The sequence below is a fragment of the Manis javanica genome, chromosome 13, assembly GCF_040802235.1.
Source record: "Manis javanica isolate MJ-LG chromosome 13, MJ_LKY, whole genome shotgun sequence".
Taxonomy (NCBI): Eukaryota; Metazoa; Chordata; class Mammalia; order Pholidota; family Manidae; genus Manis; species Manis javanica.
The window spans coordinates 64537955-64563860 of record NC_133168.1 but is presented as its reverse complement, the minus strand read 5'-3'; the positions used below and the strand labels follow the sequence as shown (position 1 = coordinate 64563860).

General features: G+C 39.5%; 1 protein-coding gene across 2 annotated transcripts in view; it reads right to left on the bottom strand.

The window, feature by feature from the left end:
* Positions 1–25906, bottom strand: part of SAMD5 (sterile alpha motif domain containing 5) — a 404170-nt gene that overhangs the window by 318344 nt on the left and 59920 nt on the right. The window contains exon 2 of one of the 2 annotated variants that reach the window (XM_037022013.2): positions 856–25278. The exons of the other annotated variant lie outside the window; for it this stretch is intronic. Within the exon in view, the coding sequence (XP_036877908.2) occupies positions 25216–25278 (63 nt within the window). The 3' untranslated portion in view covers positions 856–25215. Of the gene's footprint in view, positions 1–855; positions 25279–25906 lie in introns of those variants that run through there. 2 annotated transcript variants of the gene reach the window in all.

Below are 25906 nucleotides of genomic sequence, written 5' to 3'. Positions count from 1 at the left end.
GTAAAAAGAATGGTCACATTTTAAGGCACATGCACCATCAACTTCTAAAGGAAGTATACACAAATACTTAACAAAGACAGTGAAGTCAACGTCAGTTTTCCAGTGGGGCTTCGGAAGGTGCTTCAAGCTCTTGAATTACCTAAAGACCATCATACTGAACCCCATTTTCCCCATGTGACCAAAGTTCAGAGACAATTTCTGATTCAGTAACTGTTAGTGAAAAGTGCCCACAGTTACGTTTGGAGAGATAAGGCTGAAGTCTGGATGGTCTCTGAAACCGGCCCCCACTCCCCACCAACCTCCCACCCAGCATCTCTTTCCTGTCACTATTAGAAAGAATGGGCCATCGTAACTACTCTACAAAATATGCTTAATTGTGTACCTTAGAGAGGAAACAGCTGTTTATCAATATCTGCCTTGGTAACATAGTGGATTAGATGAAAACTTGTAAAATAAACTCAGTCTCAATTTCCTCTGCTGCTCAGAACTTGGCATAATTAAAGTCAGTGACATTATCCCTAAACTTCATTATCATCTCATTTTACCTTCAATCTTCTCTGCCACCAAAGCCTTTCACAAGAGCTTTTAATAAAAAGGAAAAGAGACTATTGCATTCTCCTCTTTCTGCTCTTACCTAACCTCTGATCAAGTCTTAACAAGCAAAGAAATGAGCGAAAAAAAAAAATGAGCAAGAGATGGGAGAAAAGATCAAAGCGCTCAGCTAGTGCACAGACTAATTAGGGATGCAAAATGGAAGCACTCATGGTTGCACTTTATTCCTTGGGGCCTGTTGCTTTTTACTTTACTTTCGTGGGGACCAGTTTGCAAAAAGGCTAAGCAGACCTCCTACAGTGCATACATTCTCTGAGCCTTCAGACATGGAGAAGGCAAGTAGTTGCAAGAGATGATTACCGAGAAGGGAGCACGAAGCAGTCCAACATTGATGCCTGGTTTTGCAGTTTCAATTCTTTTGCAGTTCGTGTTCAAGTCATGTCAGTGCCTGTGTGAAGCCTTCAGATACAGGCAGCCTGAAAAGGGCTGCATTCAGTGAGTTGCAAATGCCTGTTACCCAATACATCGAAACCAAGGCTGGCATTGGCTACAACACGTTACCACATTAACTACTAAAGAATACACCAAATTTTATTATGCTCAGTGAGATAAATCAGGTGGAAAAAGAGAAGTACCAAATGATTTCATTAATTTGTGGACTATAAACAACAAAGCAAAACTGAAGGAACAAAACAGCAAGGACTCACACACCCCAAGAAAGGACTAGCGGTTACCAAAGGGAAGGGGGTGGGGAGGGAGAAGGGGATTAAAGCGCATTGATTAACACACATAGTGTAGGGGGAGCATGGGAAAGGCAGTGCAGTATAGAGAAGACAAGTAGTGACTCTATAGCATCTTACTGTGCTGCTGGACAGTGACTGCAATGGAGTGTGGGAGGGGACTTGATAATATGGGTGAATGTAGTAACCACAATGTTGCTCATAAGAAACCTTCATAAGGTTGTATATCAATGATACTTTAATATTAATAATAAAAACAATACACCAAATATATTGACTAAACATTTCATAGTACTAATGTAGGCGCCATTAAATTGGTAACGTTTTGTATAGAAGGCTTTTTTTGGTCCCTCAATCTAAAATTAGGTTTCCCACTTCCTCTCCATAGTCTCCCTGCCCTTTTGCTTCCATGGATCATATATTCATTTGAATATTTCTTTGTATGCTGCCTGCCTCTTCACTAGACTGTAACCTCCAGTAGGACAGGTCTGTTTTGTTTGCCACTATCAATCCAGATATTTTCTAGTATGATAGGAGGTAGGCTCTCAAGAGTCAATAAAATGAATGAACGAATGGCCAAATGCCTGGATGCTGGAATTCACTTCTGAGGTGACCTAGCGAAGTCACTCCCTTCTACCACAGCTTATTTTCCCCAAGCACATAAACACGAGCACAAAACACTGCAACTCCTAGGCCTCTATTACATCATTTTAAAAAACTCAGCCCTCCAACCACATGGCATTAAAGGTCTCACCTGACTTCAGGAGACCTGTGCTTGAAGGAGGTTCAAGATCTCAACATGGGATGGCTGTCAGCGATACTCAGTACAGTGTGAGACAGATGAATAGTGTAACAGCTGTTATGGCGGTCTGTGAACGCCTGCTCTAGGCGGGATACCAGGCAGGTACTTTACAGAAGTTCTCTGGCTTACTCCTCAGGCAACCTTTTAACAGGCTGTTATCTGATGTGCAGAAAAGTGGAGCATCTTGCCCACTGCTTCACAGCTAACCAAAGTTCAGGATCACCAGCAACACTTAGCACCCAGGTACTGGGTATTTTTAACACAGGGACCCAGTCTTCTAAGCTTCATGGAGCTTAGAGTCTGCTTGAGAAAAAACAAAAGAGAGAACTTGTATTTGCTCTACTCACTGGTAGAACACGGATTGGGGATTTGGGGCTTGAGTTAGGGGGAGGACTTAATGTGTAGAAAAGAGGGGAAGGCTGACAGCCACGGGACCCTGCCTTGGATACGAGGTGTCTGAGGACCACTAGAAGTGGTGATGGGGGTGGAAGGTTGAGTAGGAGCAGAGTAAGAAAAAAGTCTAGAAATATGGATGGGACATGGATTGAGTAGAGCTTTGAATATTTGGACTTCATTCTTTAAATCATCAGGAGCCAGTCTCCTAGTTTGGGATGTGCTGGTGGTTCAACTTGTATGCCACCTCCTCTAGGAGCCCTCCTTGAACACCTGACATGGTGTCAGGAGCCTGTTCTGTTTTCCCATGGCAGCCTATGCTTGCCTCTTTCCTGACCGACCCTACCCTGTAATAGCTGCCTCGTCATTTGTGTGTAGCAGGGAAACATGTTCCCTTTAAACAGGAGCTAAATGAAGCCACTGTGGGGAGAAGAGAGATTCATGTCAGCCAAGGTAGGGCTTTATTTGGGAAATATCTGTACATATCCTTGATTATAAAAGGCAAGGCCCTTTGTGGCCTAAAGAGATGGCAAGACTCTACTCCTTTTCGGTACTCACTCTGACCTCATTTCCTGATGACCTCGAGCTGCCCTGCCCAAGGCTGGGGGAAATTGGAGAGACCTCTGGAGACAGAAGAGCCCTTCTCAGATGTGGCTCAGGGGTCCAGAGCTGTATGCTCCTGGAGCATGTGCTGGTCCAGGGGGAAGGAGGACCTCTAAATGTGGGTGCAATGCACTTGCTGCAGCTTATCACATTCCAGGAATGTCACTATGACCCTTACATCTTTATTCAAAGTACAGTAAGTCAAATTAGTGAAGATCTCCTAGTAGTAAGTTAATAAAAATTCCCATTTCAATGGGAATCTGAGCAGCACATTATATAATGTGTGTGTGTATGTGTGTGTGTGTGTATCAGTAGGTATATACTACTGAACTGACTTTGTGCTAGAATGCTGAATCTTACATTGCTAGTCATACAATTTACATTTTGTGGACATGAAGAGAAGCTCAAAACTTTTCATACAGCATCACTTACTCTTGAGGTCAAGTGGACTTCATATGGCTGAAGTTATTCCCTAGTAAACAAGAGGTGGAAGGGAGGGAGGGAGGGGACTGAAGTCAGCAGTGGCTGACACCTTCTCCGGGCTGTGACCCCCTTCAGGTCAGCAAACACTCATTGAGCGCTGACAGGGGCAGGGCCCACACTAGGCACAGGAGTGACACAGGGCAGCCAGGTACTCCATTCACTGAAGGAGCTTATATTCCACTTGAATTACGCCGTCTTTGAGGAATGTTAAAGAAATAAAATTTCTCCCAGTTCACATGTGGAAATAGCTATGGGCTGTGTAAGCGATAAATACAATCTCTCTCTTCTGGAAAACCCAACGAAATATTAAGGACCATTAAACCACTGTGATTCTGGCTCTGACTTCAAATAAGCAGGATAAATAAACCCTCACTTCTCTGCATTTCTAATTTAGCAAAGCCTTTATACACCCTTCAAGAGCAAGTGAATTTCATATTTGCATCCTTTTCAAAATGTGCCGGCATTTCCCTAGATTTTTAAAGAGCAGTTTGGCAGCCCTGAGCTGTCTATTTGGAGATATGAAGCAATATCTGCTCAGAGTTTCTAATTCTGGGCCCATATACACATACATATGTATGCACATATTTAGAATATCTATGATGAATACATTATTACTGATCAGGCAGGGATAGACACCAGAGATATATGAGGTCAGAATCCAGTAATACTGCTAGATCTCATTTACTAAGGACTGACTATGTGTTAGATACTTGCATATATCCCATACTTAATTCTCAGCACACTAGTAACAGTTGCCAACATTTACTGAGCACTTCCCATATGCCAGGCTTTTATTTTAAGAACATCTGTATGTGTCAGCTCATTTAATGCTCCCATAGCCCTGAGCTGTGGAAGAGCTGGGATTCACATGCAGGCAACTGGGTACCCAAGTTCACCCAAGGGTTACTGCTACGCTATGCTGCCCTTTTAAGAAGTGTTACTGATACCCATGTACAGATGAGGACACTGAGGCTTGGAGAGGCTTTCTAGATGGTGCAAGGTCACACAGCCAGCAAATGGCCAAGCTGGACTCAAACCAAAGCTATCTGTCTCCAGCTCTCAATCCTTTATGTCCCATGGTATAATGGCCACTTTAGATTTGTCTCCATGGCATATGTGAGCAAAGAAAGCTTGGTCTTTGAGAAGCAGAGGTGGAGAAAAGTAGGAAATGTTCAAAGTACGAGGAGGATGTTCTGAAAGTCTTTATATATTGACTGACATATATGTTACTGTCCAAACTTTTGAATGTGAAATGGGTGCTGTTAATAATAATGTCAGGACAACAGGCACAAAACAAGGTGTGACCATCCACGAGAGCTCTGATAAAATCATGCCCAGATTTCCACGAATCACCTTCTTGAAATAAGTAAAAGGATGTATGAAGAAAAAACATGCCACTTTCTCTAAGTTAAATGATTCTCACAAGTAACGAAAGTATATTATGTTGATAAGCCAACTTATATTTTAGTAATCTTCAACAGTCTATTCCAAAACCACATCAAAGGATAAGAAACACATTTTATTCAGGAACTGAAATGATTGCCTGAAACCCAGCAGTATTATTCATGTTTTATATTTATCTAAAATACTTGAAAATGAATTCGATACATATCTATGTTTCAGGCTCCTACCAAGATTTGTTAATTAGCATATAGCGATTCCTCTTAAGAATGAATGAGGGAGATTTAAAGCAACTTTATTCTGGTGTTTGCTCCTCATCCTTCTATTTGCTTCACATTATTGCTTGTTTCACCTTAATTTCTTTGCTTCTATATTATTAATCCTGTTAGACCAAGTATTGCTCATTGTAAGAAGTCTATATAAAAATCTACATTCGTTCTGAAGAACTCAAAACTTCAAACATGAATAGTTTTCAAGTTGCAGAACATCCTTCAGGGAGCCTCAAGTCCAGATCTATTTGTTATTATAGACTTAGAGATGAAATGGAGGAGGGAGGCTGGGTTTTGGAAGCTTACAGAGAACAAAAGAACACTTGCCCTGGCAGACTGGGAAGGGCAAACTATGCCAGACAGTGGAAGGGAGAACCCAGAACCGGAAATGTCCACCAACTCTTGAACATGCTGCAGTAGAAAAAGTCACTATATGGTCAATTCAGTGGCCTGAAGGTATATCCCTGTTGGTATAGGAATATGTCCATTCTGACATGCAAGTAGATGTTCTCTTAACCATACTTATTTTACACAATTTTAGATTTATATACCGGATGAGATGTTTTCAGAATGCATGTCATCAAGAGTCACTGAAAAAATATTTTTCGAGTATTTTAAGAATGACAGTTGAGGCCGACATTGGGAATAAAGTGGCGAAAAGACTTGGGTCTAGCAGGGAAGTTTACAGTGTAACAGGGATAACAAGGAGTAATGAAGAAAATACTCAAATAAACAAATACTCTAAGACTCCATAATCAAATCTGATAGGAAATAACATTCATTTTATTGGCATTCGCTTTACAATCAGCTTTGCAGGAAAGCCACTATTTTCGGCAAGGTTTAAATTAATGTATGAAACTGAAGTTAAGGGGCAACAGAATTAGTGTAACATGATTTATGTACTAATGATTGTTTATTAGTTCCCATAACTCTGAAATCTTTTCCTTACAGCACATCAGGGAGAGAGAAAGGCTAGGAGCAAGAAAAATGAAAGAATGCTAATGTCTTCATTTTAGCTTTTATTTCATTAATTGGCCTTTATTTTATTTCTGCTGCCATAGGCTCTTTTTCACACTCCCTGTATCCTTATACTTATCTTTATATCATTTGTATGGTCATATTGTTGTAGCATAAATTATATTAGCTAATACTTTAACCCCCATTATTATCAATAAATCGGAAAAAAACGCTGATTAAAAAAATCTAGGCAGTGTGGGCTTACTTAAAGAATGACCATGGCAGCGTTGATGAGCTTAAATGTGGAGTTCAGGCAGTAACATTTGGACTCTCCATTCTGCATCTCTCTGTAAACACCTTTAGAGCTATTTAACATCACTGTTAACACAGATAGTTCTCCAGTTTGTTTCCCTTGTGAAAGGCAGAAGCATTTGGATTAAACACTTAGGACTGAAATTTCATAAGATTAGGTATTTTTATGAATGTATGTACACAAGGGTTTCCCCCCACCCTTTTTAGAAAAGTAAAATATTTCTGTTTCCAAAGCTTTCCAAATATACACATCCTGACAAATTGGTTTGTGATGAGACGAGACTAGGCAGTTCGCCCATAATTGAAGACATTTTGCCAACAAGTCAGAGGCTGCCGAGACAAGCAGTAACAGTGCTCTGAATATGAGCCTGTGAGCCCTATGCAAATATCATTCTGAAGCAATGATTCAAGCCCCTGTGACTGGCAGATACCTTAATTAATCATGGCACCAAGGGACGGCCATCCTTAAGGATGACTGTTATCTCAGCTCCGAGCGAATATTCACTCCCCACCCTGTTCTTTAATGTGACCCATTTCTTTTTGTCATGACCATGGTGGTCAGAACTGTGACACCAAGAAATGTGGTTTAAATTACAACCCTTATCTTTTTTGCAGTCCCTTCAGCAGGATTTATGTCAATACTACATTTTTACTTTTTCACTAGCTGTTTGTAGCATTCATGGTGTGAACATACGTATAGTTTCTCTCTCTCAAACTGAGATGGCATTAGGATTGAAGAAAATCAAAGTTCTTTAGAAAACCATAAAGACAAAAAGTAAGACTCCTTTAAGTGACAAAGAAATGGCAGGTTCTTCATACTGTATACTCCTGCCAGAAAGGAAGTAAATTGTGACCTTTTTGCAACACTTTTTTCAGGCCATTAATGAGCAATATTTTATGCTAGAATAGTAATTTATTAAATGAATTCCTTGTGACCTGAGAGACTTACTGCACCTACTGAACAGGAATACTTTTTGTTGCCTTTTCATTAATAGTTCTTGTCTATTACATAAAGTTCATAAGAGGCAATGGTGAGCCCATCACAGTTCTTCAGAGCAAAATCTTATTCTCTTTGGTAAATGAATTATTGACCTTGGAGCCTTGCTTACTGACTTAACAACCCTGAACAAGGGTTCAGGCTATAACTCCTCAGCCTTATCCTTCCCACCTCCATTCCCTCTGATAATATTTACAGCAGCATTTGGAATCATCTCTATAGCTTTTCATCATTTCAAACTGTCAATGTTTAAAAACCCTCCACTGGCCTCCATCCCTCTCCATTAATAGGTCTTCCATCTAGTTGCCACACACTCCCCACATTCTTATATCACTATCAGTGGTTCTCAGCCCTGCGTCCATACCAATACATCTCCCATTAATAAGAATGGCTCACCCAAGTGCTGTGGCATCAGAGGTTGGGAGCAAAGCATATAGGGTAAACATGGATGGGATGACATCCCCCTCAAAACCTCCAAATACTTCTGATAGAACCATACAGTTATGCATCCTTGATGAATTGATCGCCATTGATTTGTTATCTCTGTGTTAACCAACAGCCACTTTGGTGGAGTCCTCCATGACTTTTCTCTCATGTCTCTTCTTTCTGACACATTTTCTAATAAGGTTGTAGCCGATATCCTATCTGCCAAGGATAATACACAAGATGCATTTTGCAAGGGACTCACAGAGCTAACCTAATTAGCAGCCTGGAAGACTCTAAAGAAGATGATGTATCCTCATTTACTTGTTCCAAGAGGGTATATTACACTAACAAAATATGCATATAATTGTATATATTAATTCATCAGTGATGAGATGCTATCTAGAATCAGGGGAACAAATGCTCCCCAAAGCCATGTTCCCATCCCACCTGGCATGGTTCCTGGGCCTCATTATCCAATAATAAGGGGAAGGGATGTGGACCAGCGCAGCAGGTGTAGGGCCAGAGCAGCCCGGGCTGGGCTGGGAAAGCAGGTGGAGGACATGGGTGCAGGGCAGCTTCATCTAAGTGAGTGCTGTCCATGGCTAATGCTGTGGTCTTTGGCATCTTAGGATAAGGACCACGAGTGGCAAAGAATTATGGAAGCAGTGGATAAAATTACAGAGATTAAAATTACATTATCAACACAATATAATGTAAAGACCAATGACAATGTTTCTTCAAGAAACAAAAGAAAGTCCTCAGTTTAGACTGAGTGATGTTTGGAAACCCACCATCAGTGTGCGTGAAATGCTTAGGGCTTTTGGGGGGGTTGCATTTTACTGATCATGGAAGTAATACATGCTCAAGGCTAATACTCATCAGTAAGGGAAAAATAATAAAAATGCCTATAATCATACCAATCAGAGATAAGAATTGTAAGCATACTGCCACTTGACCTGCCAGTATTTTCCTTACATGCAAAGATATCTTTTTTATTAAAATCATATGCTCTCTGAAGCATTTTAGAGTAAAGACTTTTTCTTAACTTGACAATATCATTGACCATTTTTATTTATATTTTAGAAATGGAAGAATATTCCAGAGACTTATCTTTCATTTGTCAAAGAATCAAGTAGGTTTTTTCTGAAGGTATTTCTTCCAGATAAATTGCCAACTTTCTGTTTTTTTAATTCCACCTTTTTACATAATTATCAACTGATTCTAGAGCAATGGAGCACTTTCATAAATTTCTCTTGCTCTTCATTTTCCCACTGTATGGTGCAGAATGGCACTAGGTTATGAACTGGTTTATGAGCAGATTTTCATTTTAGTATAGGGCTGATGGTCCCTGAATAAAAATTACCTGTAGCTTCTGGATCTATCACTCAGGTACTTATGCATATGATTTAATATGCTGACCCAGGCACGTTAGAGTCAGCTAAATATATGGATTGCGTGTGTCAGCTCTTTCTCACAAATAATAATGTACTTTTTCTCTCAAAACAATTGGCTGCCACAATGACAACTGATTGTAGGAAAAACAAAGAAGGTTTGTTATGATGGATTATGATGGATTCTTAATAGGTTTTAAATAATAAAAATTGGAATGTGGTAAGCTCAAAAGCATAGCAATTACATTTCCCTTGTTTTGAATATAATCCAAATTCTCAATTAATTCCATGCTGTAGGTTTAAATTTTAGTTCACTGAGGCTTACTGATTAGACCAGAGACATCCTATAGTATTTCTTTCACTATTCAACTAACTATAGTATTGGATTTAGCAGCTCTTCCCTTCAGAGTCCGGATGTGGCATCTGGAGAAACAGCTGCTCAGTTTCATGTTGGAGAAACAGTCATGTAATGAAATGGTTATGTTTAAAACAAGATATGGATTTTATACATCCTGTTTTTATTTAATGAATGGGTATGTTACTTTAAGAAATCATTAAGGATTTTAATGTTTAGTCATATTTTCATTGCATAACAAGATTTCCTCAGAGGCTGATGCCACCGGGATCCCAACACACCCCACACCCCTGAAGCAACCGTCTTTTCTAGCACCTGAGAAAGTACCATTTCAGCCACACACCACCAGGCAGGCACTACAGACCCCCTTTCACACAAACGGGCTGCCAACACTGGGCTTCCACATGCACCACTGATCCAATTGGATCAGCTTAAGACTCTGCACCTTGAAAGTTCAAGGATGCATCTTCTTTTCCTTTTTAAAAAAAAACAAAATCACACACTTGCAATACAACCTGCAGAGAGGAGAAGCCGAGACAATAACTGTGCTTGTGCCTGCTTTTACTTTATTCAAGGGAGACACCGAAAGCTCCTCTTCGTCTTAAGAGCATCAAGACTGCTCCTGCTGCAAGTCCTTAGGGAGATGACATGGACCAGGAACTCTCCCTAAAGCCCTATGCCAACTTCAGAAGCACAGCTGATTTGGACTGGGACTCTTCTTATGAGTATATTTATATTAGCTCAATCCAAATAGGAGGGTCACTTTAGGAATATAGGAATTCTTGGGCATAGAAATAGTTTTGGCAAAGCCAGCACTTAAAATTTGTCTCAGCTGCTGAGCCTATTAACTTAAATTTGTAGCCACTCTGGTCCTTTCCACTTTAAACGGAAAGCTGTCCACCCCTCCACCTAAGGCTGATGTGTCTCCTCCTGTTCTTGGACCCCAACTATCCCCCTTCTCAGAGGCACGACTCTGGCTGGTATGCTCACTCTCTTTCCCGCATTGTGTCTTCAACCACTCTCTATGGACATGGACTCCCCCACATTAATCCAATTCAAACTCAAAACAAGACACAATCTGCACACCTCCCCACCTTCCCCCAAAGCTGTGTCACCTGTTCTCACTGGGGTCTCTGCTCTCCATGTCATGGAGCTCGGTCTAGCGGACACTTTTCAGTCTTTATCTTGACATTTCCACAGCACATGACACAGTAGAATGTTCTTTTTCATAGAGTTGTCTCTTCTTTTGTTTTTGATAAATGTCTTCCCTTGGTTTTTTTCCTCCTACCTCCTACCTCATTTCCTCCTACGTCATTGCACGTCACCTAACTACTGATGTAACGGGGATGTTCTGTCACTCGTTCCTTCTTCCTGTCACTCTGCACACGGTCCCTGGGCTATCTTACCCACTCCTGTGGCTGTAACTAGCACATGCCATTGACTCCCAAATATTTTTTATCTCCAGAAAATTCTCCAAAGGTGCTGACTTTTCTTCAATTTCTGAGTGTACTTCCCACCATAAAGACCTCGGAATAAATGTGTCCAAAACGGGGCTCATCACCTCTTGCCCTGTGAATGGTTTCTTCTCTTGTGCACCATTTGTGAGTGAATGGCATTGTGGAGGAGCTGGCTGCCAGGTCACACCTGACCACTCCTGCCTTCATCCCACATTCCTTAATCACCAGGAGCCAATGAGAGGGGGCCATAAGCCTTTTCAGGGTGCACTTTTATCTAAAAAGAGCTACCTCTTCTCTCTTGAATTGTCGCCCAGAGGCAGCCTGTTGGGAGAGAGGGAGAAGAAAACTGTTCTTTGCCTTGGCTAGAGAATGGTAAGAGATGGATTAAAAAGTCACAGTGGAACTTTACTCCTGAGGTGGCACCTCTTTCCTGCCGGCTGCTATGACGGGAAGTCCGTGTGTAGACTAAAAGCACTCAGCCCAGCCATTTCCTGTCCTTAGATTTAGGTGGGAATTGAAAACAAAAATTCCAGGTATTTTAAAAACTAGAAAAATTAAATGAAAGAATTGTCCAGATATGCGATGGTCAAAGAAAAGGAATAAAAAAGATATTTTTTATGAACATCTATATCTAATATGTTACCACTAGCCACATGAGACTATTTAAATTAAGACAAATTAGATTTAAAATTGCATTCCTCAGTTGCATGAGCCACATTCAGAATGCTTAATTGATACATATGGCTCGTGGCTACTGCATTGAGCAGTGCAGAATAAAATGTTTCCATCAGTGCAGAAAGTGCTACTTAACAGTGCTGGCTTAGATGAATATAATTACACAAATGGAATGGGAAGTTGGGCCACCAGAAGTAGGATAAAATGAGAAAAGGAACCCCAAAGGTGGGTCTGCAGTGAAGAGTTGTGTCTTTGGCCTTTACGACATGAAAGGAGATGCTGACCCACAGGGAGGAGGAGGTCTTGGGATGCTCAGGGAGAGGTTGTCAAGAACTCACAGGACCAGAGTGTTTAGACCTTGGATGACATCTGCCTTGATATGAGAAGCCTCTGGTTCATCCTCAGACAGTATCACCACCCTCCCCAAAGGCCTGGGCAGCAGGTGTCCGTGCTGGGGGCCAGGCACCCGGAAGAGCTGCTGTGGTTGTGGCCAGTAATCCACCACCAGGTATCCTTCAAGTGGCATTTTGGGCAAGAGGGGCAATTCTATGCAGTAGGCTCTTCCTACCATAACCAGATTATCATGGATTTGCATTTTGATACATCGTGCTGAGTAAAAGAGAAAGTAGTAGCCAGCATTAAATGACCCGTACCTATATTTCTTTAGAAATACAATCTCCATGATGGCAAGATGTATTCTAGTTTTCCCCAGCACTTAGAACAGTGCCTGGCATGAGTGAGGATTCAATACACACGTGTCACGTGAAACACATGAGGCATGCCAATGCCATCATTTCTTGAGAAAGAAAAGGTTAAAAATAGCCAGCTACAAAATAAAATGTCTGCCTAGTATAACATTTAAGAGTCTGAGGCCTGCTTGCCAGCTGTGAGAGATCTACCTTTCCTCTTATTCTACTCATTCTAGACTCCAGAGCCAAGTGGCCAACCCCTTTCTCCCACAGGACACCATACACTTCCGTCCCTCTAGGCCTTTGCTCATGCAGCTCCCCCATCTGGGAACCCCTCCCACCTTTGCTCCACTCCCATCCCCCAATAACCAAAATCCTACTCGTCTCTTAAGACAGTTCCTCTAAATGATAGGCATCTTCCCTTTACTTCTCTGCGTGTAGTCAGAATCTGTTGGGCATTAGCATCATGTCATTTTGATATAGAGTTGGAGTTCTCTGCATACCCTTCACCTGACACACATGGTAAATCCTTTGCTCCTTTCTCCTTGGGTCCCTTTGAGCCCAATGCAGTACCTGCAGGGCACACTGCTCAGTAAATTCTTCCCAAACTGGATTGTTTAGGTCTTGGTTCATCACACAGTCTTAATATCAGGAGCATCAGTCTTAATGAATTATGATGGCAAACACTACCATTACTGGCATCTACTATATGAAGAGCAGTACGCGAATAGTTCCCATAATCCTGAGATAGGTGAGGTAACTTGTCCAAGGTCACATGATTTCAGTGGCAGAAAGGAGTTCAAACCCACGTCTAACTCTTTTCTTTCCTCCAGGGCACTGTGTTTTTTTCATCTGTAATAAGTAAGGGCTGTTTTTTTTTTCATTTTGCAGGTGTTATTATTGATAGTATGTATAAAATAAGAATGATTATTACCCACAAATAACTTTCAATATCTGCTACATGTTTTCCTATGATAGTTAACTCCAAAAATTTTTGAAGCATTTTTACTACAGAACGTGGGCTCTGCCCTACTAATATTTTATCATTCTCCATGTCTACTACAACCAGCTTCACCATCAAGAGCAGAATTAGGCTAAATTGTTTTCTAGAACTAGATAACGTCTCAGAATTATTTTTAAATCATGCAAAGAATAAACTCATCCTTTACTGAAAAGGCATTTACACTCACAAAATATTTTATAATTGATGTGATTTAAAATAACATTCATAATACAATTGCTGTAATTTAAATTCCCTTAATATCTCCCAGCTGAGCAGAAAGGATCTTACCCAAAGCAAGCTACCCTCCTGACTTAAGGGCACTCTTCTTTGTGAAGGTGGACATGGAAATGGGCATAGTATTTTAGTTGTTCACTATTATTTGCCATTTATATGAAGCCAGGGTAAATATATATATATATAGAGAGAGAGAGAGAGACCCAAAACATTCTACTAACAATTCAGATATGCAAAATAATATCAAAATAATTAAACTTTAAGCAACTATTAATTAAAGTCAAAAGATTTAAAAGTAAGATTCAAAAACCTTATAAAGCAGACGGGCAATAAACTTAACAGCCATAAATGAAGTGCTTGGCAGTTTTTTTCCCTTCTTATTCTCTCAGCTATACATAACTCCATGAAGCAAGCTTTGAAAATGTGTTTCAACTTCTCTCCATTGTGAGACAGTCAGAGGCTTTGCCATATTCCTAATTGCATTTAACAGATCTATTATCTTGATAGATTGGACTTCTGTAACAGTGTTCTCAATGCTAGGATAGTCCTCATCAGTTTATTCTTTTCCAATTATTGGTTGAGATTACACTATGGTTTGTGTTATAAAAACACTAAACACTAGATGTACATATACATTCAGTTGTTCCATATTGTTCCTTTTTTTAACTCATTCATTAAAGTCACATACAACATGGCTATTTTCCTTAATGAAAATGACTACTTTGGTTTATATCAGTGATGTCTCTGGGGATTTTAAATGTAATTTTTCATTGAAAAATCACTTTTGTGCCAACCCTTTTGTCTCACCTCCCAAATCCAGGAAATTGCCAAGATTTTCAAAAAATATATTTACTCTTCTGATGTACTTGGAAGGAGATGAAGCATGGAAAAATAAAAGCAGATGAATAGGACTTGTGGGCCAGAAGAGACATATTCAATTAATTTTGTTGTCAGTTCCAAGGGAGAGTAAGGAAGGGCTAGCTCAATAATTTGAGGCAACAATTTTAAGGGAACTTTGTCTTTATATGTACATAAATACCAACCTGTTTTTCATTTTGTAGAGGGAATAATTTTCCAAAGGGAATATTTCTAATACAGAATCAGAATTTTATTAAGATAATGACTACTGGAAGTTATACTTCTTCGTTATGTATTTATCTGGAAGGTTATTGATTTATTAAAAGCAAAGGAGATATTAGGTTGTCCCACCCAATAATGGTCCAATAGAAAAAATATCTGGTCACTACATTGCTTCCATTCAGGTGTCATGGAGAATATGTACAGGAAGTAGGAAGTCCTAGATATAGGTGTGAAGTTGCCTACTGGTTTTTCTAATTGAAAAAATAATATCAATCAATTAAGGCAAAACAGGAACAATCAATTTGTGTGAGAGAAAATAATTTGGGGGGAAATCCAAAAATTCCGAAATATTTATTTTCCTCTCCGACTAGAAGGCAAATTTAAATGGCAATTTAATACACCTTAAGGAATGGATGGGGAGAAAGGCAATTAAAAAACGGTATAGTAAAAGTGAATTTCCATTTCAAACACCTGAAATATGCAAGGTGCTTTATTATGACATTGCTGGGACTCACAGCAAGTCTACTTTTATAAGTCTAAGGACACACGGGTTAACAGAGGGGAAGTGCATTTTCTGAGGTAGTTAAATTCTGTGAGCTGTAGTTGCCTCACCTGCAAAATGAAGCAGTAAGAGAAACTATTTTCCTAGGTTATTATAAGGCTTAAGTGAAATGTTTATATGATTTGCTCTGACCAGTGAAAGCCCTGGGTATTTTGTTGCCAGGCCACAGAGCTGTAAGGGGTTTGGAGTGCCGTCTCCCTGCTGGCCAGCCCTCCCCTCCCCTGTTCACTCTGCCACACAGACACCAAGCACGAGGAAGAGGAGCCTCCACACTCCTACAGATATTCGGAAACTTCAAATACTTTAATGGTGCTCTAATATTTAAAGGCTAATAGTAAATTTTGAGCTGCCCCTTGGAATTCTAATTACAATATAGGATATTTCTCTACCCTGAAGCATGACTGAGAACAAACTCCTGTTTCGGACAGTGGGCAGGTGTACTGGCACTCTATAGTTGGGCATCATTATTAAGCATTAAAATACCCAAATAATTATTATTATCATTCCATGGGGGAAGGTGCTAAATTCTATGAAATAATATTTAAATCATGTTTAAAGACTCTCATAGGCCAGGAATCCCCATGAAATACAGAATATAGTAAGCCAAACATTGCCAACACATATTATGTATCTGTGCTCGTGTCAGAGACTCACTGGAGAATAACATTAGCACAGGCTCAACCACAAAAAGAATAACAAAATTTCTTACTCTGAGTTCAAGGCCATTACAGACAAAATTACTAATACATACTTTGCAACACAGTAGACGGACAGAAGGTAAAAGATGAGTGGTCAAAATTTCCTTGTAACTTGACATACAAGCATATTACATGAATCTTGGATTTGCATGTATTTTCACATTTAAACATATCTGAAGCCAGGGGCAAGAACAGATGCAGAACTCAAGTGGACTGGGACAGGCTGCGAGTTTTGGAGTTGCCATGAAATCCACGTGCTAACATTGCTGCAGAGCCCAAAGCCCACAACATTTCAGCTTCTAAACCATTTAACGACCGTTTGAAGAAAGAATGATTCACTGTCTGAAAAACTTCTGCAGACAACTTTGGGTAAGACCAAGAAAGCACCAGAATCTAAAGTCACAGAATGGTTTGCAGGAAGTCCAGAGATGAGCCAGGTCCTTGTAGAACTGCAGTGTTAGCAACACTCCTGCTGGCCAGATGGTGACACTGTGAGGGCAATAGGGACATGAGCAACTTGAGTCAAAGTGATTCGGAAGCCTTTGCCAGGAACACATGGATTGTCTCCTGCGCTCTTAGCTGTACTTTATGGTTATGTATGTCTGAGTGATATATCATAAATGTCTGTGTATAAATAAGTCTAAGATGGCTTTGACAATAAGTTGAAAATAAAAATTCTAATTGAAAACAATACTGTATAATAGTCAAACTGGAAGTCAATTCTTCACTCTGAGTGGCACTTACTGGCAATCTCGTGCTCAAGGGCATCTTAGATTTGATGAAATGCAATATATTACCCACCTTCTTCACCTAGTCTGCTGACCCTCAAGCACTCTCTCTTTTATGACAAAGATTACTCTCGTCAACCTGTCCTCCTCTCCTTAATTTGTCATCCTTATGTTTTGTCCCCTATTAAATTTGGCCCCATAAATACAAGTGAAGAGGACAGGCTTAAAGTCACAATGTTGAGATTCAACTTCCAGCTCTCCCAAATACTGGCTTTATGGCCTCGGGTAAATTATCAAAAAATCCATCTTTACCTCAGTTTCTTCATCTGTAAAATGGGAATAATGATCACATCTTCTTCACAGGATTGTTGTGAAGATTAAATGGGAAAATAGTTGCAAAGTGCTTTGAACTGTCCTGGGCACATGTTAACTGTCCTTTCAAGTGTTGGAAACTTTACTTTTTAATGTTGCTCTGTAATCGATTCAAGAATATAAGCTTTTTTTCCTAACAGATCTTGAAAACAATTTGAGTTCATGAGTCACAAACCTCTTCTTGCGTCCCACCCCTGCCAGTACTGCCTAGCGATATGCAGGACCATGTCCCCCCAACACAAGACCTACAACAGTTATATGTTCATTTATCCAATATCTATAAGACTGTTCTGAGTGGGTTATTAACCTCACTTTTCAGATGGCGGAACAGTCCAGAAAGGATTTAGTAACCAGCCAGGTGCAGGGAGCTGGGATCTGGTGACTCCAGAGCTTTAATATTCTTCCCTCCTGTCCACATGATCCATGTACATCAGTGGAATAAAAGAAAGACAGGGCATGCATCGCTGTACAGCTGCAAATTCCCTCCAAGGTCAAGCAATGCTAATTCTCTGCAGTTTTGTGGGATTCCAGCCATGTCTGAACAACCCTGTGCAACCTCTTAACTACTCCACTCTTTGGGACCTTTCCATTCCTAGAAAATAGAAGTAAACTTTAGGGAAGAAATAATTATTTCCAGGGACAAAATTGTGGGTCACATATTTATATTAAATATACCTAAAAGGGAAGGTGTCCAAAATGTAATCTAAGAGGGAAGTTAACATTTGTGTACGGCACATTATCAAAATGTGTATTTTCTCTAGCAACATACCATAGGCGAGCATATATGCAGTAAGTCCATCAATCATAGTTTGATTGGTTTTAATTGCAGGGAGAGATGATATCTCTCTCACAATTCAGATTAGGAAAATAGGACCCCTAAAAAATCATCATTCAAATAGAGTGTCATTTTAGTATTTTCATATGCCTTCACAAATTATGGTATTTAGTAGATTTCTACAAAAGAAAGCCTAAATGAGTATGTAAAATCTTACAAATTATTTGCATTTATGGTTTTATTTTTTAAAAAGCTACAGGAAAGTCAGAGGACCTGAATAACGACAAAACCACACCCCGAGGTGAACTTCTGACAAGGAGGACCTTGGTTTCCTGGGTCATGGAGGGAAAGGCATATTTTGCTTCACACACAAAGGCCACAGCTTCCTCCCTACTTTCCTTTCCTAAAACCAAAAAAATGCCCTGGTAGAACCAACTCATACAACTTCGAGGTTCAGTTTCCTTAGGCATGTGACAAAGTTCATTTGTCCTTTATTAATTCAACAATATTATTAATTAAGCACCTACATACAGTATGCCAGAAATTACACCAGGAACTACAGATGTACTATATGGGGAGCAGGACTCGTGGGGGGCAAACCAGATGGACTCACAGCCTCCTGCAGATGAGAGTACAAAACCAGACCATATCACTCCGTGACTCATCTGAAGAACGTGATGTTATTCAGATATTGTTTGACAAACCTTTCATGGGATGTGTTTAGGTACTGCTTGCTGTTTGCTGGACACTTATAGTCAGGAGAAGGGCAAAGGTGTACAGAGAAGTGACTTTAGCTACTCACCAGGAACACTGAGACTGGATTCAGGGCTTCTGACTCATAGGTCAGGATTCAGAAAAAATTAAATGTATATGCCTCACTCAGAATGGCCATTTTTGCAAATGCAGTTCTGTAAAGTGATTTATTTCCAAAATGCGGTTGAAGATAAATCGAGCTCAATGGATGTAAAAGAATGTGCACTGAATATATACAGTTCTCACTCGGTGCTCATTATTCAGCCAAGAAACAGATGAGGTTCCACAGACATCCTGTTGTTGGTACACGGACATGTTTTAAAGTAGAGAAGGCTGGCCAAGAAAGTGTCTGTAATTACATGAACGCACTCTGTCCTCAGGTTAACTCGGGTGAGGCTAGGGGAGGGGAGAAGTGCTAAGTTTTTCCTTTAAAATTATTCAAGATCGTCCTCTTTTAAATTAAAAAAATCCTCAGTGAGGCAGCATATGGGCTGGAATGACACTAGAAGGCATTCGTTTTCCAGATTCCGATGAGACTTCAAAAGCCATCGTATGTGAAGTAATTTTATCAGTGGTACAAACCAACCATCCTATTCTTTACCAATACTCCTCACTTGGACTCTTTACTGAATGCACACATCTCCCCATTTCTAAAAGTACCTTTTAGCTCTGCCCACCAATATCACTGACCTTTCTAAATATGTTCACTAGATCAAGGAAGACTCAAAACATGCCAATATAGAGCTGAAAGATTAGTTTTTATACCACGACCCTGGCTCCTGCAGAACTCTAGGGCAGCCTGGAGTTTCAGTTTATGAACGAAAGTGCTCTAAAACTAGGTCTTGACAACCATGAATTGAAGTGGAAATTAAGGCCAGTCTAGAAAGACGGGTCTTTTTTGAATATGCCACAGATCCCTGAAAGTACACTTTCTAGGATATGACATCAGACAAAGAGCCAGTATTAGAGGGTCTGGGAGGACCTCATCTATTTGTGACTAACCCACTGTGTGATCGTAGGCAGGCCACAAACACTGGGCTCCTCAGCGTCTGAACTACACAATTTCTGAATCATATTAAGTTATCCTAGGGTCCCTTTTCATTTCTAAAATTATCGTTTTTACATATTTCTTCCCTAATATTTACTTTATGGTTTTCTTGCTTTAAGTTTGCCTTCCTCTCATCTTGCATTCAGCGGGAATAAAAACTGTCATTCATCATCATCAAATCATATCACATGATGCTACTTAAACATAACCCAAAACACTATCTAAAAACTTGCAGATGAATGATTTGGGGCTGCTTATTGTGCGCTAAGCATTTACAGTTATTCCATTTGCTCAAGATCCTGAAGTCAGAAAACGGTCAAGCTGAGATTCAAACCCAGTAGACACTAGCTCTAATGCCCACTGCAATGCCACTTATCTGTCGTGGAATCACAAGTCTTTGGATGATGGATATTCAGAAGAAACTCCACAGATGACCCTGCCTACCACCCAATACATCCTGCCATCCTCGGGGTGGGGAACACAATTACTGGCACAGTATCACTTTCTATCACCCTCAGGACTATTTTTTTCATCGGAAGTGGGGTGGGGGGAAAGGTTGAAAGTCACATGTACATATGGAACAGTCACACAGAAACATACAAGCACACATCATGATGACCTATTTGAATTTTGCCAGCAGAGCAGACAGCCTTGCTGTCTCCTTTCTGTTGAGTTAGAACTCTGATTTCCCATGCTAATGATAATGCTACAGTACCATAAACATTTATGTATCATAAATTTAAACAGCACACATACCCTATCCCATTCATTGGAATGTAAACAATTACAAAAGAGGCCAAGGCGGAACTGCTGTGAAAGCCATAACATTTATTGAAGAGCAGACATATGTTTGCAAATCACAGCTCTGCACGGGCATACAATCCATGGTTCATAATGCTGTTCTAATTAAGCTTTTCACAGTGCCTCTCACAGAGTCCCTTTCTAAAACAATAACTGAAAGGAAAAAAGAGTGTCAGTTGCAATTACATTTATAAAACCAAATCGCAGCTTTCATTCAGAATGAATCTGTGCTCAGCTACTAGAATGCACATATTCATTTTTCAGGTCCATGCACACATTTCTGTATGGGCAGAACTTCTCAATAAATAAGAGCCTTAAGTAGACCAAATAATATCTCAGAATATTGTCAAGCTTAGGGAACAGGGCAACGATTGTATGAATAACAGAATTTCTAACATTTGCTCCAATCAATAAACCACTTAGCCCTCAAGATAATAAATACAGCATTTCAGTTTTGGAATAATAAGGAAAAATTCACTGGACAAAGGGCATGATACAGAGTACATCTATAAAAGTCATTTCTCATCTTAAATAATGTTTAAAAGTTGACTTCCTCTCGTTTCAGTGGAAGAATTTTTGGCCACATTGTGAGAAAGATACCACCCAACACTTGAAGTGGTATTTAACTGTCCGTTTTCTTCTGAAACTTAATCTTTTAACAACAATAAGACACAAAACTTCATTTCCAGGAATTTAAACAATTTAAAAGAAAATTTCTACTGCGATAAGTTTAAAAAAGTTATATTGTTCCTTCTTCTGAACTACTATTCTTTTTTTTTTCTTTTTGCCATTTATGGAAGCATCTAAAATAGTAATCACTGGAGTAAATATTACTTGATTTTATCTCTTTAGAGACTAATAATATAAAAGCTGAAGAGGATTTCTAATCAAAGAATCTGATAATGTAAAGCATCTGATGTAGGAATATCTATTGATGACCACTGAGATCAGTAATAAGAGTAAAGCTAGAAAATTCTTAAAGAGAAGGCCTAGCTGATTTGCTTTGCTCTGCACAACTTACTTTACTTAATATAGCCTCTGCTATGGTTTTATTCTAAGCACAAGTTGTCAGCTGATCTCTCATGAGAATTTCCTATTACTTGGCCCTTGGTCTGAAGAGAGAATTGGCAATTTAAGTTCAGGCTCTGGCTCGTTTCTTGAGTGTCTCTAGATATAACATTCTACTCTTTATTCCTTATTTACTTTGCAATTCAGAAATCTTCCACCTGCTTGAACATGCTATTTTGATACCTAATTAAATATTGCACATAAATATTTATATAAACCAAATATTTTGTCCAAGAATTTAATTTTCTTTAACCTCTCTTTGTGTTATTCTTCCATGCCCATGCAAGGCACCGGGTTCAACACTCAGACCCTGTACGGAGAGTGACCCAGATGATCATCTCAGTTCTGTGGCAGGGGCTTCCCAGCACTGGTACCTCTGGTTTCACCCCAGGAGGAGCAAGCAGCAATGGGGGAGTGCCCATTTACATGGCTAACTTGTAAATCACAGTCATAAAACCAGGAAAATGCACATATGCCACTAACTTGCACATCAACTTCATAAATCTACAGCTATTCCAAAAAGAGGAAATTAAGGAAATACCTTCATGGATGTCTATGTGACTATTTCCCCAGATCTGAAAAGCACTGGCCTTATGAATTTGCTCATTGTTTTTAAAAATCACACTCTTCATTCAATCAGTGCGCACTGAACTGAACCCCTGCTACAAGCTGCCACTGGGACCTTTTTGTCATTCCTACAAGAAAGCAGAGGGACCTTATTCTGTGGGTCTAAGGCAGCCATAAGGACACATCAATTTATGCTTGACTCTTCTGGTCAGGGTTAAGGTAATCTCTTTCCCGTAAGAAGAAACAAAGGTAACTGAGAGTAAGGAAGGAAAGGGAGAAGCGCTCAGCACCTACCCCGTGTCAAGCACCGGACCAGGAGCTGTGTGCGCATACGCAGCAGAACTCTCAAGCCTCTTACTCTAGGAGGTATTTCTTTTTCCCAGTTTATGGGCCAGAATAGAAAGCTCTGATGAGTTTAAAAGCTGTTGAAGATCACTGTCCATGCTACACGGCAGCTTAGATTTTTAACAGATTCACTACAGGAAAAAGTCACCCACATGATGCTAGAATTTGAACTGAAATCCGGGCAACCCCAAAGTAAAACCTCAATTCTTACTGTTTTTGTTGCTGATTTCACAACACCAAGGCGCTGTAATTTTCTCTGGATTGAGAAATTGCCTGAGTGCAGCTCTTCCATGTGGCTGTAGCTGCCTTTGGTGAGCAGAAGCCTTATGCAGTCCCTACGCCGAGAAATGTTTTATGTGAATAAAACCTTTCCTCACCTCCAAAAACTAAGTTTTAAGATGAACTGAAAAAGGTTTTGCTACAACCCTCCAGATCCCTCAATAGGTCAAGGTAAAAGTGTCATGAATCTCTCTTGATGTTCCAGGAAGTGTAAGTCAAGATAATCCTCTAGTTTTGATAACATATCCATCCCTCAGCTACTTCATTTACCTTAAAAAATTAAGGATATCATGAATGTTAGATAAAAGAAAAAACGCTGTGAAAAAATTACTCTTAAGAATAATTATTTCCACATATAATTCATGGTAAGACTGCTTACTTCCTTTCTCTTATATTCTCTCACCTCATCTTGATTTAATGCAAAAGCATTAATGGGCTTCCTTCAATACTTCTCTGCTTAGTTTTTTCCTTCTGCCAGCTTTAGGCAAGACGTCTTTAAAAATCCACTGGCTATTTCACCCTTCTTGATTGTGACTCTTAATGTAGGTAGAGGATTGTTATTTTTAAAATCCAACAGTAGATACCAAGAGAAGATTTGAATTTGGCAAGATGACAGAAGTTAGACTTTACACAAATAGAAAATGGAACTTGAAATGACCAGAGTCCTTTTTGTTTTGGTTGCAGTAGATTTGTTTGCATGCATAATGCCCGTGGTGAAAATAATGGATTTTTCATAAATTGGGTCCTTTCTAGTAACAGTTCATTCAACAAATGCATGTAAATGTACATCTGTAAAATAAATCTGCCAAAGATGCTGCACCTGGAAATGATGCACAGGAAGCCATTTATTATCACAATAAATTACATCTAGAATCTATACAGATCCCCCCACTCAAAAAGAAACCCAGCTGGAAATCTTAAAGACATTATTCCCTTGAAAAAAAAATGACAAAAGGTTGACTGGAGTAGATCCTTATGAAACTGCAAGCTATGTAGACTTTAAAGGACAGTTTTTACATGCTTTTAGAGTTTAGTTTCCTTGCATATGTATTTAAGGTTGAGACTGATTTTACCCCATGTCTAAATTAATCTCTAGGGGTAGCTAAATTATGCAAACCTTAGGTTTTTAAAGCAGTATTGTGATAAAAATCATCCTTGGAGACCTTAACTGCCTACCCATTCCTAAAGAGCAGTAACCACCAGGAAGAAATGAATGTCAATTTCTTTTCCTCTGAAACTTTCTTACTCTGAGCATCACAATGCTGATGTGACCTTACATCTCCTATGTACTTTAAAGTTGTGTAGGGAGATTCTGTAATACAATATTGCTCAGAAGCTCTCAAAAGTTGTTGCATGTCTGTATCTTCTCTGAAGATCTCTTTTCAACTAAATTTTGGGTCTCATCAACATGGCTGTGTTTTCTAAGCAGAAAGTAAAAGTAAACACCAAAGGCAAGAGCAATAGTAATTAGAAAAACTCCAGATTCGTCTTAATTTCCTCTTCCCATTTCATTCTACTCTCCTTTTTAGCTGTGGCTATACAGGGGCTCTTAATGCCCACTGCCACTGCCCACCTCCATGCCCCACTTCAGGCCTGAAGTAGGAAACCTGGGGAGTGAGATAAAGTATCCACAAGTCTCCAGGCAGAGAAGAAAACTAGCCATCAAGGTAAATAGCTGCTTCTTGCTCAGCTCAGTCAGAGCAAGACACTCTTATTGGTCTTAATATTGAACTTGAGCCAGATTAAATTGACGGGGAAAAAATGTTCTTCCCTTGGTTATGTTTCTTAATTGATTAGCTTTATGATTGTAGTTTTATATGAAATAGCTATAGAAAGTACCTTAACAAAAGAGTTTCCTCACCAAACTATTCTTCATAGAATTATATAAAATATCACAACCTATTAAAACAGGGGTCCCTATAAAGTGAAAAAAATGTATGCTAAAATATGAAAGTAAAGCTACTATTCTCAAATTAAAGGCTCACCTGGAAATGATGTAATTATTAGCTACTGCCAGAAACCTGCTTTTTGTCTTGCATTACACTTAAAATTGTTATTACTCAGATGCCTTAGCCAACCTCATTTACTTTCATCAAGAATTCATAGAATAGAGGGGAGAATCCCAAAATATGCATAAGACTGTATCTTGCAATGGTATGTCTTTTAAAAATGAACTCGGCACTTCATCTGTGGTATTTCATGGCCTCATTTCTAGCTCTTACAAGTTAGTTACCCAGTGCACTAAGTTGATTATTCCAGAATTTTTCCAAGCAAAAAGTTAAGCTGATGAGCATTTCCAGGGTCAGCATCCATGTCCCTTTTTGAAAGAAGTTTCTAAATATGCCCTTTTCCAGTCTTCAGGCACCTCATCAGTCCTCCACGAGTTCCCACAAATGATATCTAGCAGTTCTGTGATGACTTCGGCCAATTCATTAAGTACTCTAGGATGCCAGCCATTGGGACCTGTGGATTTGAACATATCTGGGTTATTTAAGTTCTCTTTACCATCCTTCCCCTAGTTCATCATGGATTCCTGCTCTAATTTCCAACCATACTAGTCCTTTTCTGATTACCAAACAGATGTTAGAAAAAGAGCTTGAAGCCTCTGCTTTATCATCTATCGAGTTTCTTTTCAAAGCTAATTGAGTGAAAAATGTATTTCATACTTCTCAAGCCTATGTTTTGCTTAAAAAAGTTCTGCTTATTTTTCCTTTTGTGTTTCTTACAAGAAAAGGAAAGTAAAAACAAAAACTAAATCAAGCGTATCTTGGAATCGTTTGCCTTCCTAAGTCATATCACTCACTACTACACTTCAGCATCCACAGTAATAGAGTAACAGTCAACACACTGCGAGACATTCTAAAGGCTACTTGTCTCACGCTAGGAGGGTACAGTTATATTCAACTTGGAGCGGCAAGTGCTAATTCAAAATGCACCTTCTGAAATAAAGAAGACTCAGAGTCCTTTTTAATCATAATCATTTCTATGCACAAATCATAACTTTTTCACATAGGCACTTAAAAAAGCATAGTTGCACATGAGCTGGAAAGAGATTAATCAGGATTTGGTAGAATTCATTTGCTGTTGTGCG